This window comes from Haliotis rufescens, unplaced genomic scaffold, assembly GCF_023055435.1.
Source record: "Haliotis rufescens isolate VD_foot unplaced genomic scaffold, xgHalRufe1.0.p SCAF_97, whole genome shotgun sequence".
NCBI classification, from domain to species: Eukaryota; Metazoa; Mollusca; class Gastropoda; order Lepetellida; family Haliotidae; genus Haliotis; species Haliotis rufescens.
Genome location: NW_025964391.1, coordinates 482,030 through 503,079, shown reverse-complemented (window position 1 = coordinate 503,079; position 21,050 = coordinate 482,030). Strand labels below are relative to the sequence as shown.

General features: G+C 40.8%; 2 protein-coding genes across 5 annotated transcripts in view; one reads left to right on the top strand and one right to left on the bottom strand.

The window, feature by feature from the left end:
* The window catches only part of LOC124138498 (probable tRNA(His) guanylyltransferase), a 38,186-nt gene extending 35,064 nt beyond the window's left edge, over positions 1–3,122 (bottom strand). The window contains exon 1 of the mRNA XM_046505188.2: positions 2,980–3,122. The gene's annotated coding sequence lies outside the window, so the exon portion shown is untranslated. The remainder of the gene's footprint in view (positions 1–2,979) is intronic.
* Positions 3,123–4,170: 1,048 nt separating this feature from the next.
* Positions 4,171–19,796, top strand: LOC124138496 (ras-related protein Rab-24-like). Of its 4 annotated transcripts, none has more exons than XM_046505178.2 (8): positions 4,171–4,283; positions 7,577–7,729; positions 8,756–8,824; positions 10,415–10,561; positions 11,467–11,566; positions 15,337–15,387; positions 16,031–16,093; positions 18,200–19,796. In XM_046505178.2, exons 2-8 carry the CDS (start codon positions 7,601–7,603, stop codon positions 18,262–18,264), a joined length of 624 nt encoding a protein of 207 aa, XP_046361134.1. In that variant the 5' UTR covers positions 4,171–4,283; positions 7,577–7,600; the 3' UTR covers positions 18,265–19,796. The 4 variants fall into 4 exon arrangements, with proteins under 4 accessions (XP_046361134.1, XP_046361133.1, XP_046361136.1 ...); XM_046505177.2 differs by having other exon boundaries at positions 4,190–4,287; XM_046505180.2 differs by having other exon boundaries at positions 4,191–4,287; positions 7,577–7,723.
* Positions 19,797–21,050: the final 1,254 nt, after the last annotated feature.

The following is a 21,050-nucleotide window of genomic DNA, read 5'->3' as shown; positions in this document are numbered from 1 at the left end:
GTTGAGTAGTAATACCGGTAAGCATAAGACAGAGGCAAAGGCTAAACTAAGAAATAATATTTTGAACAATCAGTCTTAGAAGCTATTCTTTTAAGATTCGTCCAGAGGACTTGTGTAAACCTTATTTCACTAGTTCTCAGAGCTTGTAGCTAGTCCTGCTTGAACAAGACAAAATGTTTACTATGTTTACATTTTCTGTCAGTTTTACTCAGTTCCAGTTTGTAGCAAAATTAAAGCATTGAGGACTGGTTCAGAAAATGATACTTTATAGCCCTCACAGTATTGAATCTACAGACTAGAGTTTACAAAAGTTAAGATGAGGGTAATGACACAGGCCCCTCGAGTTTCATGATTAATTTCGAATAAAGAACTATCCAGTGGTGATGACTGTAGTATCAACATAGTCATCATAGTACTCATGGACTGATGACGTCACGAAAAGAGTGATGATGTCATGATGATGTCATGATCAAAATGGTCTCTAGAAAAGAACATGGCTGCCTCATGTAACTCATGAAATAAACCTAATCAGAAACCATTCGGCCTCCATCCTAGATATTACAATGACTTCACAGCATATCAACTCATGAGGAAAGGTCAAAGTGACACAGGTGAAATATGTTTACCACTTTGGTGAAATCAAAGAGCATCGGCATGGAGCTGCCACACCATGCAAGAACCATAATCAGAGTGATGATGGGATTTGAGTGAGTGAGTGAGTTGGGTTTAACGCCGCTTTTAACAGTATTCCAGTTATATCACAGCGTGACAGCTTAATGTGGGAGGAAAGCCCGAAGTGATGCAGGTCTCAGACGTTTTACCACTTCGGTGAAACCCACGAGCACGGGTATGGTGCTGACAAACCTAGAAACATAATCGGGGCGAACCGGGATTCGAACCCACAATCATAAGTTTCTGGCGTGCCCAAGGGAAGCAACTCTGCACAGCGAATCGCGGCGCCTTAGATGACTGGGCCACCTGTGCCCCCTGATGGGATTTGAACCAATAACCAGCAGATCCAGGCATGACAAACTTGTACAATGCCCCACACAACTTACCCCATCTATTATCATTTTAATTCCTTGATTAACAAATATGTGCAGATCCATCTCTTTTTTTTCTCTCTATCAAGACCAAATAATGTCAGTAATCAAAACAACTCAAAGCAGGTTAATGTGTAGATGTCATCCTCTGCCATGTCAATAAAAAAATATTACTTTTAGTTCAAAATATACACTTTTTGTGTATATTTTGGGGGTATCATTTCATTCCATTTTGCGTGGAAGAACCTGATGAGTATGTTTGTCAGTAGGTCAAAATAAGGATGAATGTCCTGCAGACTGTGGCAACTGAGGATCGCAACTCCAAACAACAAGTGGAGGCTACAACGACCAGGCCACGTTAACACATATACCCACACACACTGACTTCACCCTGTTCATGTCATGTTTCATTAAACATGTTAAAGCAGAAATAACATAGCATGGTGCATTCTACTTAAAGTTGGTAAAACAATCCAAGGCCATATCAAGCCTGTGGTATTTCCAGTGTAATCATCCTTGGCCTGTGTAACATAAGTGTAGTCACTGAAGGTCTGAAGCAGGTAAAAATACCTAATGAGAAAATTTCAAAGAGAGACCATAGAGCAAAACACGCACTGAAACTCACCTTAATTAACTGACATAACACTTGAATGTTAAATTTTCCCACCTTGATTTGGTCTGTGATGTTTCGTTCTATTTCTACTTTCGCATCCTTTTTTTATAATCTGATAACACCAGTCCAATTTGAGACTGATCTACACCACATGTATTTGGAAAAAAAATAAGGAAGTAAAATAAAGTGCTGTGCTTCATTATATTTATTATCATATTGTTTGAATTTGGGTTGCATCTTTTATACAAAGTACCAAATCCTGCAGTAGATCCACATGAAGCTGAAGTCTTGGTTCACTACACTTTGACTGAGTGTCTGTATTATTTTATGAGTGCATCTTTCAGTCTTTGATCCCTTTAACAAACACTACAGATTGCTATGACAGTTATTTTGACTTATTTGAATACATCCTATCTCTTCATGATGTTCTTTTGATCTTTTCAGTGTTTTGGAATAATTAGAAAAATTGTCAGAGGCACAGTGATTAGAAGAAATCATTAGCTGAGTGTCAATATCGTAAATATCATATCAGAAATAATAAGATATGAGGTGAGGTGAAATTAGGTTTATCATCGCGTCTAAGATTATTGCACTTATATAGCGACGTGCATGCACGTGTGTGTGGCTGCTTGACCTAGTCCGGACTGATGCCGATTTATAGTGCTAGCTCACTGAGATACCATGCCGCAGTTTAACATGAATACCCTACTCAGACACAGTATACGGACTCCCAGCCGACCAGTCCTTGTTTCAGCCCCTTAATGCTGAGCGCCAGACAGGGTAACAACAAGTACCATCTTTTAACATCTTTTGGTATGACGCGGCCGGGGATCGAACCCCGGACCTTCCGCTCTCCGGGCGGACGCTCTACCACTAGACCACGGAGGCGGTCGTTATGACTATGAACCCTTGAATAGTAGTGTTGAGTATGTGATACAATAAAGACCTCACAAATCGACAGAATGTGTTTCTTTATGAGGAACATGGCATAATTTATGTCATAAACAATGTGGAAGAAACGGATATGTCTTAAAGTGCTGTCTACTTTCAGCTATTCCCATTTACTTTGCCAACTGCTACAACTCAATATATGAAAATTGAACTCACTTATATACAACAATTGTCAAAAACAAGACATCTGCATTCCTTCAAACTTAACATAACCAAAATTTATTCTTTACCGCATTAAAATGGTGATACTTTGGTGATCGAAATTAGAACCATTTCGCTATAGTAAACTTCATAAGACATCTGAGTCCCCATTTGTCTTCTAAATGGGTTCTGATAGAGACAATATATTTTACATTTTGTCCTACTACTTACCACTCTTTATGGGCGAACAGTGACAATATCTGTTCATTTATGTTGCAATGTGAAGAAAAATTGTTCACGTGTGCAAAGCTCCTTGCACCAGTAAGCGCTTCCTTTTGCATTTCAGAAGACAAACCCGCCATGCATCGAGCTTGACTGTTTATCGCGATCATTACTAAAAGTCCAAATATATCAGAACCGAAAACGTATTCATTAATTACATACCACGCGCATATGATTCGAACCGACAATCATAGGTTTCTGGCATGCCCAAGGGACGCAACTCTGCACGGCGAATCGCGGCGCCTTAGACGACTGGGCCACCCGTGCCCCCTTATATTTCAATATGATCTACTTAAAGAGAATGATGAATATATTTAAGTGGTCACTGTTTCTGTATGGAAATCCAAGCAAAATGTGCTGTTTTATTAATTTCTTCTTTTGAGTCAGTTTTCCCGTTCCTGCTCGAGAAAGCATAAATATCTGTTCGTCCCATCTTCATTGGTCTAATATACATCATTCAGCGGACGAAGGAGCAAGAAGTAGCTCTGAATTGTTGTGACAAAGAATAAATGACGTTTCTATCCATAAAGAGTCATGCATTTAGGTCTAATATTGGTAGGGTAGGTAAAAGATGGTAATGATCTTGGACTGACACCATTGTAAGGACTAAGGAAGTATCTTCCATACAGTGAAAACGTTATAGATGGTTATATAATGGCTAGAATTCCAATTATATATTTCTTTCCAACACAGCTTCCCATTTTGGTAATGTTGATTCTGTTTTTCAAAAATACTTAAGCAAGCCCCTGATATACTGGAAAAAAACAATTTACGCATGTCTCGCATTGTAGGATAAAGTTATGTGTCCCGACCTGACTATCCTGAACAGAAGATTATATTTAAGTGTCCAAAAATGCAGTTCCTTATATTTATTAATTTTAAAATATTATTAACACTTAACAAGTATTATGTAACCCCATACGAGGAATACAGCTACATATATGGGCACATGATCACTCATTTGGCCAATACTCAGGTGATACTTACTCTACGTACATTAGGTTACTTAGTCTTCATATCATATTTATACATTTCAGCATAACAATATAATGAACATAGATCTAAGTTTAAGACAGTTTTAGACAAGCAAATAAAATCCGTTTTCAGATTATTTACAAGTATGCTTTTGCGAGATTGAACGGAATAGGTGGAGCTTTTTCAAGGGGAGTCACTCTGAAAATTAGGTTTTTGTGGAAAACACCCTTGCGGTTTTGTTCGCAGAAGATACAATTGACACAGCCGATCTTTTCAGTGTGGGTAAATAGTCTTGATTTACATTCACATTGTAGGTTGGCCACAGTTTTTCGTGTCGATGTTGTTTTTAAGATAAGGGCGTATAACTTGCGCCCATTAGTTACTGGTCATTCCTAAGTCAAGTAAGCCTAAATCGAAACTTGTATTGATAATCATGTCTATGAGCCCAGAGCCGTTGGCTAGTCAAACCCGTCAAACAAGACCGTTGGTCATACCTTGGCTTTAGCCCACTATCTTGATCTTTCGTGAACAGGCGATTCATCAGCCCAGACTGGTCAGCTGTCAAACACAGGAAAGGCTTAGTGTTTTGTTTAATAATGTAAGATAGTTTGTTTCCGTTGATGATGTCAGCCAAATTGGCTACTATCTCTGATAAAGAAAAACTCTGTCTGTAATAATGAAGAACAAAACACAAGATGTCTACCATACCAGAGCAATCATCATTTGACACTGACTTTTGGACTTTGGGCTTTTGAGTAACATTCACAAACTATGACTATATTGCATACATACGTCAAGCATTTTGGGCCTACCTTTAGAATACAGTACCACAAACTTTTCAAACACGTGATTATACCCTATGACGTAATTTGTAGTATTTTGTTGCCAGTCACACCGGCCAAACAATGCCCTGTGACGTCAGGGGTCATCGAGTGTGCATAAGCTCCTCCAAGTGATCTATCATCTCTACACGAAATGTCATTGAATACGCCAAGCGCTGTGGAGAGTTTTGAATATTTGTTTACTGAATATAGCCTGCGGCGGCGCATTTTATAGCAAGCGCTAGTTTACGAAAGCACTTTTATTTTTATATATTTTTTATTTCGTTTTTCTCGTAATTCAAGTGGCTAAAAGGGTTATAAATGGGAACTAATATACATATATGATTTTTTCGCTGCATTAATTTTCATTATTATGCACAAGAATGTAGTTTATTAGGGATATTATATTGGTGCTGAACACATCCAAATGTTGCCAGTGTTAGGGTAGGTTACCCCGAACTCTATCCTTAGCCCTTGGATCCCCTTTACGATAAATCACCCCTTTACGATCATTAGGTAAGGAACCCGTTTAGTGGCTCATAGATTACCCTAAGTCTATCCTTAACCCTTGGATCCCCTTTACGATCAATCACCCCTTTACGATCATTAGGGTTAGGTACTCGTTTAGTGGCTATTATAGATTATATAGCGGCTCCTAATATTCTTCACACAAAAACGTCGAGTAAAAAGGATGAAATGGTTTTGTGTCGAATATTTTGGCTACTGGAAACTGTCCTGGAACATTCACACAAGCCACTTTCACCTGCTACATTTTTTCAGTACTGATTCAAAAGCGAACTCACTGTTGTGTCGTCACTAGTCATGCTTATTCCTCCATTGTTCCTTACTATTATCCACATCATCCTTACAGTGTTCCCTACCACACTTTTCTGTCACAAAAATCACCCGACGAATTATTAAATACCATATCATTCATGCATACTCACGAGTTCGACGTCTGACGCCTGACGCCTGGAGCCGTTTTCAGTTCGCGGCATATCGGCTCATTCCCCACCACTCGGTATCTTGTAGATTACGGAATGGGACGAGTGTGCCAAATGGCATCGGGATCATTCGCTAGTGTCCGTAGACTAAAGTCGCGAGACACCATGCCTACCCGTAACCTTCGTAAGTGTCCGTCACCTATTCGACCCTTTTCGTTCAGTTCCGTAACGTCATAGGCATGACTAGGTAAATTTGCTCTAAGTTTAACATTGTGGACGTAGCTCAGTCGGTTAGCTGTCAGGCTAACAATCCGAAGGTCACTGGCTGCTTGTCTTGAGACATGTGACCTACGGCAGAGATCGTCCTCATGAGAAGTTGTGGTACTGTATTCTAAAGGTGCTCCGTACATTTAATTATTGCCCTTTTGCTGTTTGAATATAAAGGTATCATGTTGATTAAATTTGTTACAGAAGTAAACAGTATATAATAGTAATTAGCATGATTAGTGTTCTTAATAAGTGTGACAAGAAGTAAAATGCATGGTAGACACAATTTTATGGACAGTCTTGCTTGTCCGACAACGGTATAAGGATCTATACCGAAATGTCGCTTTTTACGGTATTAAAGAAGTTGTTTTCCATAAAATTTTCCTATGTCTTCCCTGTCATCCGTCAATTTCTAAGTAATGCCTGTCAAACAAAGTAAAATGCATGTTAAATTTTGTTTTTGCTTAATAATGTGCCAGAATTACTAATCACTAATGAAGGTTGTGTATAACTGCTTTCATCTCTTGACTGAATTTTTGTTTGCCAAAAGATTCTGTAACATGTTTAACTTGTGATCATTGCATTGTGCAAAAAGGATTAGTAGCTAATAATGTTTGGCACTGTGTACGAAGCGCTGCTTGCATTTATGCACATATGACCTGCACTCCTCCCTTTAAGATGTCTACCATATGTGCAATCATTAGGGTTAGGGAACCCTTTCATGCTACCATAGGGCTGGAATCTCCAAGGGCATAGTTGTGATGAAACATGCTCTACAGTTGCTTCTGTCTTGTAAATAACTTTATATGAGTGAATGTTGTTTTATGCTACAGTCAACAATTTTACTGTTGTCATGGCAGCCTGTAATAAGTTGCATCTGGGCAAGACAAACAAGCTGTGGATCATGACTGCTAGAGCAATCATCCATGGCATCAGGACACGATGACACTTTGACGGATGTATTAATGGGACCATAGTCACACATTATATCCACCTGGTTCTCATTCTATGTTGACTGTCATGACAAGCATGTGGTACTGGCAACCTTCTCTGTACTTGAATTCATGAGACTACTCTGATGTGGAAATGTTCCTGAATCGTATGACCATGTGTGCATCCTGTTATTATCATCACTGCATGTATTAATATCGTTGCTGCATCTGATATCATCACTGCATCTCTTAATATTGTCGCCGCATCTGATACCATCACTGCATCTATAAATAACATCACTGCATCTGATATCACTGCATTTATTAATATCATCACTGCATCTATTAATATCATCACTGCATCTGTTACCACGGTTACTATTCACCACTGATTCTGTAATTATCTCCATATTTCTTACAATCATCACTGCATCTGTTACCACAGTTACTATTCACCACTGATTCTGTAATTATCTCCATATTTCTTACAATCATCACTGCATCTGTTACCATGGTTACTATTCACCACTGATTCTGTAATTATCTCCATATTTCTTACTATCATCACTGCATCTGTTACTATCATCACCTACATTTGTTCTTTCAGTACCTAGGATGACCAAGAGTTCTGATGGCAGGAAGTAGAGTAGACATCAAAGTGGTTCTTTTGGGGAAGGCATACGCAGGGAAGACAAGTCTTGTCGAGCGCTACATCCATGACCGATTCAGTGGCGATGTGGTGCCATACCAGAATGTAATGGTTTGACAGTTTGCTGCACTCTTCTGTTGCCTGTGTTCGTCACACACTCACACCCGTATGCTGCTGCATAAAGCCTAAATCTATTATTGTTCCTCACCATGATCTCCACTCCAAACAAAACGTCAAAATAAATGTCAAGCTCAAGCTCACCCCAACTCAAGATTTGCTCACTGAAATCAGATTCAGCATAGCTACCACAGACAGAGCTCTCTCAATTGGTGTCAGATTTATTCAGACCTGCTCAGAGGCCGATATGGGGCCCTAAGTCTGCAACAAATGTCAGGAAAATTACCAAATTTGAATTAAAAACTTCCCAATTTATGTCCATATAGTTATCAGTATGGTACAGATTTTAGAGGTGGTTTGTATTTCACTAACAAGAGGAACAATCAAGGAGGAGAGGCTTTAATGCATGGTTTATCATTATTGCATGGAATGCAGTGTTAAAATACCATGTTGAAATACACCTGAATTAAAGAAATTCAAACTTTAAAAAAAATCCCATTGTTGAACAAAAAGACAATTTTTTCCTAATTTCCCTGACAAGGACACTTCGTTTGGAATCCTGGGTAAATTCCTGAGTGATGTGCTTGTCAGGTGTCTGTACTGGTATTATGGTATATGTCACTGTTCTTGATGTGTTTATTTGTCATGTCTGCTTGAAAGTAGTCGTCAGTGTACTAATTTTCCCTGCTTTACTAATATCTGAATATGTTATTTTGGTTAATTTGTCTGAAGTCATGAAATCTGATTAGTGAAATCTGTTTTCATTGTTCTGTTGTAATTGTCAGTTAGGCCTGAAAAAAGAATGTTGTTCTGAAGATTCAACAACAATTGATCAAATCTGGAGAGTTCAAAAGAAGGCAATTAATTGTCTCTGGCAAATTCCCACCATACATATTTCATGTAACAACAAAACAAGTAACCATGGCAACATCATTGGAACTGACACTGCTCTGTTCAAATGTTTATTGTATTGTTAATCTTGTATATATACTTTACTTTATTTTACTCGTGTTTCTCCAGACAATCGGGGCAGCTTTTGGTGCCAAGAAGATGGACGTTGATGGACAGGCCCTCGTAATGGGAATATGGGTTAGTGGGATAAAATCCCTGAACATGCTGATCGTGTATTGTCTCTTATAGATCTATATATTTACAGTTCCATTGCTTGATCACCCTTTTGGGGACACTCGGTGACTTGGATTATTGCATGTCATCGAATCCTAATTGCTCAAATTGATGATTGTAATGTCAGTCTCTGGATGGTCTGGCCCATACGATCATTTACATACTTCTATTATATAGCTGGAGTATTGCATAGTACAGCATTTAACAACAAAAAACAAATGTTAGGTAACTACATCTTCCCAAGGCAGGAGAGTTAACAAACTGTAAAAGTCCAGTTTCCACCCTTGCCGAACTAGGCTGGAATTCCGGAGTTATATTTTGGCTGGACTAATGAGTACATGCATAGTCCAATCAAAATCGCTAAACGAACAAGACATGGATTTCAACGTGCAGATTTCGGTTGATTGCAGGATTTGCAAAGCATGCGTTCTGTCAACTGGGTGTCGACAGATATTTTCCAAATCTTTTCATGGTTTTAATCTAGGTGCTCAAATGCTTTCATGCACTTTGCGAGGTAAGACCCATTTTGTGACGTAGATCTTGATTATTGAACAGATCATCTTGACTTAGCGTTGCCATTTTGTGTTTGAAGCAAATGTAAGTGGTGTGAGAAGTGGAATCTGATTGGTCAATAGAAGGGACAAAGAAAGGGCATAACTCATAAAAGCCACTGGTGGCCACAAAAAAATATTGAGCCACGTAATTCCAGTGTAGTTCGGCGTGGAAACTGGACTTTTGTAATCAGTAAACACCCTTGCCTCGGGAAGGTGGGTAACTACCACTACATCATCTTCGTTTAACAAAGTTCACAACATAGCTTATACTCACAAAAACCAGTGATGTGATGAACAACCCTAGTTGGGCATTATCTAAGAATCGACTTCAGTACATTTTTTGCATTTGTGGAGTTATAAACGTGAAAAATGATTTGTAAATATGCCAATACAAAATTGGTGTTATTCAACATAATAATGCAACACAGCCCTGCCCATTGTATTATTATCCAATCAGGAAACAGTGGTCTGTTAGTGCATCTAGCCTAATTTTGTTTAGCTTTTCGGTTTAACCAATCAAAGGACAGAAAGTTGCCAATATATTTACCGGAGCTCAATGGGCGACATTTAATGCTTATAACACTATTATTAAAGACATCTGACCTGCGACCCGTGAAGATCCGGGGTAGAATATGTCTTCAGTAACCTATGCTTGCCATAAAAGGCGACTATGCTTGTCGTAAGAGGCGACAAACGGGATAGGGTGGTCAGGCTCGCTGACTTGGTTGATGCATGTCATTGTATCCCTATTGCGTGGATCGGTGTTCATGATGTCAATCACTGGAGTGTCTGGTCCACTTGATTATTTACAGACTGGCGTCATATAGCTGGAATATTGCTGAGTGACGCATTTAACAACAAACAAATAGACAAACAAAACACATGACCTGCACTAATTTCATTTGAGTGTCAATTTTTTCAAATTCAATTTGATATTCTGCATGCTACCAAAGATGTGAACAGTACTGAATAAAGGAGAGATTGATGTGATGTAATGCAGGACACAGCAGGAAGTGAAAGGTACGAGGCTATGAGCAGAATCTACTATCGTGGTGCCAGAGCGGCCATCTTGTGTTTTGACTTGACAGACAAATCCAGCTTTGACCGTGCTCGATTCTGGATAGGCGAACTCAAGGCCCATGAAGAGGTGTGTTGAACTTCTGGCTCAGTGTGCTCATGTTATGAATTAGTTTATTTGTTGATTTCATGTTTGGAAGAAAAGCAAGAACCATTTGGCGTTTTAGGTAAGGTAACAGACAATGCAATAAAAATGTAACATTCAGCATCTTAAGAGAATATTGAAATTAAAATTGAGAAAATTGCAAGTGGTCCTTGCTCGCATTGATTAAACTTCGTATTTATCTCTCAGAAATGACTGTTGATAAGGCGGCCTCACTGCACACTTTGAATAGCGGATATACCAACTTGGATATAAAAACAAACAACTATCTATTCCACATCACAGTTTATTGAGCAGCAGTTGTAGCAAGTATGATACAATATAGTATTCAGACTGTAGAAAATACATAATGGACATCCGGTGGGTTATCACTGCTGGGATGAGGAGACCTACTCACTCGTGTCAAACTAGGCATCGTTGAGTGCTCCAGCAAGTCCAGACAGATGCGACCCATGTAGCGCGCTGTATTTTGTTCTTGGCGACTGCATCAAAGGCTGACACGACCCAGCATGCATGGATAGGCTTCATCCCATTTATCCTCAGATCTACACTCTTTGTCCTGTCATCTGCCTTCTAGTTTGTTGACACCTTCTATACATACAGAATAAACATTGATATAACCTTAGTGTTGTCAGGAAAACACTATTGTTTATATGGAAGTACTCTACTCAGCGAAAATTAGCAGTGCTATTTGCTGTTTGATTTGATTGAGGTTGGATTACTTGGGACAGGGGGAAGTCGTATTATTACTGAGTTGCAGTTTGGGTTAGGGGCCAGTTGTCCCATTTAATTGGAGACGCATTTATATCAAGATTTTCAGTGTGTTTTGCTGTTATTGAACTAGACACTTGACAGTTGTTTGTTTTCTGCAGAGTTGCAAGATCTACCTGTGTGGTACAAAGAAGGACTTGGTGACCAATGACCCGGAGTTACGGCGGGTGAACGAGAGAGCAGCGAAAGCATTGGCTGATGGTACGACAGACTCTTGGATACATCCAGATACACATAAACTCAATATCTTTGAAATACTTCTGTATTTTTCATAAAACATTATGTCATATTGGCGGGGGATATGAGTATTTCATGCTTGTTGGGGTTTGGTTCCAAATCCTGGCTCACCCTGATTATGTTTCTTGGTTTGTCAGCATCATACCTGTGATTGTGGGTTTCTCCATCACTTTGGGCTTCTACTTGAAGCTGAGATGCTGTTATATGATCGATATGTTGCTCAAAGTGTCGTTAAACTCACTTTTTATTTCAGTAATAGATTCTACTTTGACAAACATTTTAAAACTTATTCTCACACTGCATTTCTTCCTTCTCTCGATCATACTGTGGAAACATGCTTGAACAAAATTGCCAGCTTCCAAAAACCATTCACCCGAACACATCCTTGCATCACGATGGTCACCACCCAAACAGGTGGGACACGCACTGTAAGGTGACTGTGTCCCCTCCTCCATTTCAACTTTGCCTCAGAATGATGGTACGTGTTCGTCCTTTACCTCTCACAGGGATCGCTCTCGCGTGTCGGCCAGGGATCACCGTTCTTCATCCAGGAATTGACGGTCTAAGGAGTGACGATTGAGGATTCAACAATCTCAGGATCGCTCCTCAAAGAATCGACACTCTAAGGATCACCATTCCGAGGATAGCCGTGCCAGTTTACAGGACACCCCACTCGGGATCGACACTAACACGATCTACACCTGGGAGATCGACCTTCTCAGAATCGATGGTCTCTCACTGATGCTTCCAATTCGTCACATACTACTCCTGCTCAGCATGACGATCATGCGCTTCGGAGGGTGAATATTATACAGACACAGCTGATTGTTCATCGCCTTTGTATCACACCCGTCTTCATGTGATACAGATTATTGTTGTGGCCGCTCATACGACTCTAACCCTCATTGACAAGACTTTCGTCCTTTGTCTCGGGATCATTGTCGCCACAGCGACTATAGGGATCAACATCACAGTTGGGATTGATACCCCCGCATATGAATCATTATCATCCCATGCTAGTCTACTCTTATGCAACGCCTTATCCTGACTACCTCCTGTGCTGACTACTACTGCTTCGCTACTACTCCCGAGGATGCGTCCTTAGATCACTGTCACATCTGCCACTTGATTGGTTCGCTGTTCTCTCAGTCATTTCCGACTCCTACCGTGGCGATCAAACCATCCACTCAGCCGGTGACTACTTCTGGGACCATCACGACCAGACCAGTGTTCTGGCCCCCGAGTAGCTCCTGCAGGCTGTCACATCAGCCCTACAGCACCATTCCTGTCAGCCGATTGTACCTCTTCATGATGGTTCGTTCCTTCTGGATCCGCAGTTCCTGTTCCCCAAGTGTTACCACTGTGTCACCTGTTATCGACTTGGATCATCAGCCTTCCCCCACCTTGTCTACAAGGAGCTTTGAAATAGCAACCCTGCGTTTGCCCCTTTCCTTTGATTGTGGACAGTCTTAGCTCAAGCGAAGTTCTTCAGCAGATGGACCGCCTCCGTGGTCTAGTGGTAGAGCGTCCGCCCCGAGAGCGGAAGGTCCGGGGTTCGATCCCCGGCCACGTCATACCAAAAGACGTTAAAAGATGGTACTTGTTGTTACCCTGTTTGGCGCTCGGCATTTAAATGGGCTAAAACAAGGACTGGTCGGCTGGGAGTCCGTAATACTGTGTCTGAGTGGGGTATCATGGTATCTCAGTGTGCTAGCACTATAAATCAACATCAGTCCGGACTAGTACAAGCAGCCACACACACACGTGCATGCACGTCGCTATATAAGTGCACTAATCTTGGACGCGATGTTAAACCCCATTTCACCTCACCTCACCTCTTCAGCAGATGATTGGCTGTCATGTTTCCCACTGTTTCCCACTGCCGGTTCCTCTACCATCATGCTTCCTGCCTGGCTTATCCTGTCTGATGTCGCTTCTAACCTCAACAAGGCCTTTGGTACCTTCCACCAACTACGTGATTGATTACAGACTCCTCGCTCCAACTTTGACAACTCCAGCACGCATGGATTGTCTTCTACAGCTGTGGTTCCCAAACTAGATAGTGGTCTTGCGACTCTGTGCCCCTCGCGTTCTCGTGCTCTTGGATACTACCATTCAGCAAACACCGTCTGCAACGGAAGCCAAGCTTTGGCCATGTCGTGCATACACCTTTTGCCCTACCGGCATTCTATCTCGGGTCATTCAGAAGGCGGCGTCCACCTATTACTTGTGACTGCTTTTGGTTGTGCCCTATTTGCCAACTCAGGGTTGGTTCACAACGCTGTTTAACTTCCAGTGAGAGACTCTACAATCTTCTACTCCAGCCTCACTCCCACCTGCTATACCCATTGCACGAATCCCTCCATCTTTCCATCTGGCTCATCTCCAGAAGTCGCTTCTTGCCAAACGGTAAACACCAAGCCGACCAACAGGTTGCTTCTCCTCATCAGGTCGCCAGTTATCTCGAACATTTGCGATCAACTCAGAAGCTTAAATGGTCCACTTTAGTTACCTTATCTCACGGCAAGCAACTGTCATTGCCACTACAACCGGATCAAAGATCTCTATGGTTGGTGAGCTACAGTCTCTCAAGTTGGCTGTAAGTTGTCTCACTTCTGGACCCCCGCTTGAGATTTTGACGTCATCCTCCGCCATTTGACTTCTGCTGAGTATATGAACCACTGGCTGACAAGGACTGATCACCTTAAAGACGTTTTTTTCTCCTTGCCCTTGCAACTGCTGCTAGAGTGAGTGCTTTGGTTGTTAACAGGGTCCAGTTTGAGCGATTGCAGAATGGGAAGGTCTTTCTGGGCTTAAGCTGGGACCTCATCATGAACAATCAGCTTCCAGGACAGCCAGACCGTTTGTTTACCATCCCGTCACTGGTGTCCATCCTGAGCCCAGATGACCACTTGCCCAGTTGGAGCACTCTGTATCTACCTCAAGTCTGTGCGTCTACTTCAGCGCTCCCATTAGAGACATTTCATCCCACTTTCTACAGCGGCCACAACGGAAGTCTCCTGTACTACAATCTCCGTTTGGCTTCATCCGCCTACACCTTCACTGGATTGCCTCTACCTGGGACGTCCAATCCATATGAAGCTTGAGCTGTCACCTCTACCACGACCTTGAACAGCGATGATACCCTCTCCGCCATTATGGAGGGATGCTTTTGGAAGTGATACTGTCTTCGCTTCCCATTATCTACGTGACATCTCTGTCAATAACGTTCAAGGCATCCACCAGTCCAGTGCAGATGGATGATACACATATTCCGTCCTGCTAATCAGTACTTCTTGGAACTATCACACCTGTGTTCATTGTCTATATTATTCAGGTTCCCAGGCTGAGTACCAGTTCCCATTGGGGGATGAGACATCTTGTACATAGAAACTGCATTCTCCTACCTTACACGCTATATGCCTGACCCGACCCGACCATCCCCACATCACAGCTCCTCCAGCTGTCAGCTCTGAGAAAGAGAATGATGTGGCAAGGGTAGTCAGGTGATCATGTCATGTCGGTCGCTATGCATGTGATTACAGAGGGTGACTATTTCTTTTGGTGACCATGGCGATGCTTGGATGTGTTCGGCTCAATTGTTTTTAGAAGCTTGCAACTTTGTTCAATGCAAAGTGTGAGATAGGTATATAAAGTATGTAAATATGCAATTTAATGTAAGATTTTTAGATTGGCATTAAACCCACTTCACTCACTCACTTTTTTCTTTACAGATTGCATGTCTGATATATACGAGACTTCCAGCAAGTCAGGAGAAAACATCAGTAAGTGTGTGAGGTGTATATTGACGTGCTAGGCACATCAGACCGTCAGTTTGACTTTACATTGACATGCTAGGGTCAGTTTGACTGTACATTGACATGCTAGGGTCAGTTTGACTGTACATTGACATGCTAGGGTCAGTTTGACTGTACATTGACATGCTAGGGTCAGTTTGACTGTACATTGGCATGCTAGGGTCAGTTTGACTGTACATTGGCATGCTAGGGTCAGTTTGACAGTACTTTAACATGCTAGGGTCAGTTTGACTGTACATTGACATGCTAGGGTCAGTTTCACTGTACATTAACATGCTAGGGTCAGTTTGACTGTACATTGACATGCTAGGGTCAGTTTCACTGTACACTGATGTGCTGGCTGGACAAGACTGTCAATGTCACTATATTAGAGTTACCATCAACTTAGGACACAGACAGATATTGTGTAATGTGTATTTTTAAAAGCCTGTCTCTTTTTCCAGATTATTTTACCTCAAATAGTAAGAAGTTATTCAGCTGGTGATATTAACTTGGAGTCAGTTTTACCCACATAGTTGTGATGATAGCATATGTTTTGTCAGGTAATTTTAACATGATAAAATCTAAATTATTTGAATGTTTAAAGTTAATCTTTTTCTCTTCTTTTCAGAGGAGTTGTTTGTACAGATAGCCAAAGATTACCTGGCATCCGTCAGACCAGAAACACCAGAGAGTAAGTTTGTAGAGTAGTGTAGAAGTATCAAAGTAATTAGTGCCCTTTTGACGAATAGACTCTAAGTGGTAGAGCTGGCTATCGATATGAATCTTATAGATCGATAATCATTAACTAAATTTCGATCAATTATCGATTAATATTGGAGAAGTAACTTTGAGCAAATATGCAAAAACCATGGCAACAAAACAACATATTTCATGTCACTGGTGAGTTGTGACACCTTTATGCAAGGAAAATTTGTGGGCATTTAAGAAAATATTTCGGCATAACAAAATCAGTTGCTTTCTTTCCCGGCAATGGACAAAAACAAGTCTGCTTCAGATAATTAATACTTTATTTCTTTACAAAAGTTTATACAAGATATTATCGATGACACAATCTTCTAATGGATAATTGTTTATATTTCTTCCCATCGACGATAATTCAGATTATCGATCTTTTGTAGCCAGCCCTCCTAATTAGGGATACCATTTAAATAGCATAGCTTGGCAGATCTTTGTATGCTGTTCATTCAGTGGTTTCACTGTTGAGTGAATTGTAAATAATCCTGTGAGGCGGATTCTTTTGATCTTGAGCATGCACAGATGTCTTCAGTCAATGTTGTTTATTCGGATCACAGACACGTAAACACATGATCAGAAGCACTTGTATTCAGGTCGTGGGTAAGGTCGTTAGACCGTAGTCTGTTTGTGAGGTGAAATGGCTTTAATCTTGAATGTGAGTTAAACTCCATTTCACCTTACTCCCTCTGGTTGTGTTTTGCAACCTTACTTATCAACCTACATGGCCAGATTAGGTTCTAGTGATGAATGGCTTCGTGTCCAAACGCTGCTGAGATTTGATGATAGGATTCTTGTCTTTGAAAGGCATTTAGAAGTGATACACATAAGAAAGAGAGTTGATGGATGTCAACTTCTTTATTATGAGGAACATTTCAGAGTGAAAGGCCTTAAGGGGGATATAGGATTGGGTTCTGTTTGTCCCTCACGTTGCGTAGCATTTCTGGAGTGGAACTCAAAAACCACCTGTATCTTAACCAAACTTGGCACATAGATAGGTCTAGTGGTGGACTGGTACCTTTTGATAATTTGGGATTTTAAATTTTATTATTTTTTAGAGTTTCCATAGCAATAACTTTGACAGACTGAAAATGGCGGTAGTGCTTATTTCCAGAGCAGATCTTGAAAACTGTACAATAGTCCTTGCCTTACACACAACCAGGCATGTCATATTGGTGGGGGATAGGAGTATTTCATGCTTGTTCTCACTGGGGATTGATACCGGAGAAGGAGTGTTGAGTATGTTGATTGTATAATGTAACCCCGTACGTCCTGTGTCTCATGGTTACCTACAGTTACAAACTGCCCCCATGGTCTAGTGGCAGAGCATCCACCCGGAGAGCGGAAGGTCTGGGGTTCGATCCCCGGCCGCGTCATACCAAAAGATGTTAAAAGATGGTACTTGTTGTTACCCTGTCTGGCGCTCGGCATTAAGGGGCTAAAACAAGGACTGGTCGGCTTGGAGTCAGTATACTGTGTCTGAGTGGGGTATTCATCTTAAACTGCGGCATGGTATCTCAGTGGGCGAGCACATCATAGAGCTGGAATATTGCTGAATGAGGTGCCAAACAACAAACAAACAGTTGCAATCATTGGAGATCTTGCTGACATTTGGTTACCATGGTTACTTTGCAACATACCATATATCATGTGTCTCTCTGTTGGTGAACTAACTGGATCGGGGACCCTTGAAGATCCGGGGTATAATAGGTCTTCAGCAACCCATGCTTGCCGTAAAAAAGACGACTATGCTTATCGTAAAAGGTGACTAATGGGATCGGGTGGCCAGGCTCACTGACTTGGTTGATACATGTCATCGTATCCCAAGTGCATAGATTGATGCTCATGATATTAATCACTGGAATGTCTGGTCCAGACTCGATTATTTACAGACCGCCGTCATATAGCTGGAATATTGCCGAGTTCGGCGTTAAACAACAAACCAACCAACCAACTAGATCGGGACATAAGACTGTCAAGTGCTTTGGGAAGCATTGTTTTATTCAGCACTCTTTAACTCCTGGTATAATTTCTTTATTTGCAGAAGGAAAAGATACCTTTGTATTACGTGAACTCCGCAAGTCCACGTGTATGTGTAAAGGCAGCTGACCTATCCCATGATGCCTTGCTGCTGATGTGAAGGAAGCTGTCATACACCACATTCATCGTCAACGTATCGTTGCCGTGGTGATAGCAGCACTGACTTTGACAAGGGGACGAGGCAGAAGAGAGGACTTTCAATTCTTGATTAGTCTCCATGGTGGACAATTATTTTACAGTTAATCAATATCTGATATTGCCAAGTCTCTGTGTTGCTTGCTTGAAGCCAACCTTCATGATATGAATGGTGCAATTGTACCTTTATTATCTCAGTTTTGAGAAAAGAGGATTTTTTAAAAGATTGTTTTGTGGTGTTTGTGTGGCAGTGAATTGTTAGGGCACAGCACATGTATGGTCTTGTGCTCAGTTGGGTTGGTGTCTGCCTGTCTATCCGCATGTAGGGTGGTCTGGTGGGTCAAGTTCTTGTCGCTCTAAATGCTCGAGTTCAAATACACACGAGAAGGAGTGAAGTGTTGGTTTGTAATATTCATGGAAAAAAACTTGTGAAATTAAATAAATACAAACACACAAAAAACACTTTTGAGTAGCTTTTGAAAAAAATATTCAGACAGTTGCCCAAGTTTGATATTTTTGTTAATAAGGCAAACCAATACAATTTCTTGTTTGACATAATAAAAAAAATATATTGTCAAGGTTGATTTGAAAATGCACTTAAATAAACAAAAGGGTTTTATCAGCTTTTTTTCAGTCCATCACAGGATATAATTACTTTCTCTTTTCACTTTGTAAAATTCAGCACTGGCCCTTGGTAAAACAGAAAACAAATGTCTCTAAAGATAGATTAAGACTTTTCTTTTGACCTTTACTCGATCTGTAAAATCATTTCATGTTGAATAAACTGACAGCATTATCTTACATTGTTTCAGCAACCCATGCTTGACGTAAGAGGTAACTAACAGGATCGGTTGGTCAGACTCTTTGACTTACTTAATGGCATGTCATCATATCCCCTCTATACTCATGATGTCAATCACTGGATTGTCTGGTTCAGACTCAATTATTTACAGACCATAGTCATATAGCTTGAATATTGCTGAGTGAGCTGATAAACAACAAACAAACTGATATTATGATGCATGTTGGCTATATTATATACAGATTATAGTTATTTTCTTATTGTATTAGTAGATGTTTTAATGTCGTAAAATAACTTTTGAAAGAATCTTGTTTCCAATACAACATTGCTGTTTCATGTTTGCTTATAACAAGTTTGTTATGGTTATTTGTTTTGTATATAGTAATTGATGATAATTTCTATGAAGAATACATTTTAGATTACTTGTTTATGTTAGACAGTAAACGTCAAAATATTTTTTCTCAGTTTTATCACTCTGTTAGTCCATGTTTTGACAGTAACCCTTTTGTGATGTATTCTGATTTTCTGATGTGTGTGTTGATTGGTCACTTGTACAGAAGTACCAGACAATGTGATTGGTGGAATGTTTGAATGTGTTGCAAGTCACTTCCTGTTTTCCAAAATAAACATACAGGGTTTTCTTATACCTCAAATATGTAACAAATACTTCCGTCTGTGATTGCTATGGTTACTCACAATGCTGCATTATTGTAGGGCTGGGACGGGTAACTCAGGTACTCGGGTACTCGGGGGCGAGTGGGTACTGAGTAGGACCCGGGTACCCACAGGACTACACGGGCCCGTTGTTTGTCACGTGATATATTGTTTAAAGACTAGAACTCAGTGAATACACTACATGTCACGAATGTTCACATTTCTTTCAGACTATTCACGCATTCTTTCTGACTGATATTATTTTGAATATAGATAAAGCTTCAGTCAACTTCAGATATTCATGACCAGATCGTTCCATAGTGTACCTGATTACCTTTTCCAGGGCTCTGGTCAAACAATTCCCAAACGGACATATTGTACCAGTCCCATGAGACCTACAGCAGATACCCGGATAGGTACGGGTAATAGGGGGTTGGGAACACGGGTAGTAAATCTGGACTCGTCCCAGCCCTACACAGTTGTCAGAGTCTAGGGTGTTTATTCCAGAGAATCTGGGCAGGGCCACATATTTTTTATGTTGATGGTGATTTCAGTGTGACAATCATACTTAATTCTGGAAGCCTTTAGAGATTCCCAGGTTAGACTAGGTCCCCAGCAAGTTATGCTTGTCAGAAAAGGTTCCTTAGTAGATTGGCATCTTCCCAAGGCAAGAGTGTTAACTGACTTTAGAAGTCAAGTGTCCACCCTTGCCGAACTAGGCTGGAATTCCTGGGCTCTATCGTAGCGCCGCCAGTGGCTATTACGAGTTATGTCCCTTCTATGCCTCTCCCATATGGACCACTCAGATTCCACCTCTCGTATCACATGCATTTGCTTCAAACAAAATGGTGGCGCCCAGTCAAGACGATCTGATCGACCGGTTCTTACTTCGCGAAGTACATCAAACCACGTGAGCACCGTGATTAAAAACATGAAAAGATTTGGAAAATATCTGCTGACGAGTTGGCGATGCACATGTTTTGCAAATCCTGCAATCGACTAGTCGAGCCAGACTGTAACTCCATAATTCCAGCATAGTTTGGCAAGGGTGGAAACTGGACTTTTATAGTCAGTTAACGCTCTTGCCTCGGGAAGATGTAGATTGGTGACTTGGTTGACTTTGTCATCACATCCCAAATAGATAGATCGATGCTCATGATGATCACTGGATTGTCTGGTCCAGATTTGCCAATTTACAGACCGTCGTCATATAGCTGAACTACAACAGCCTATGCTGGTCAAGAGGCGACCAAATGGTTGGGGT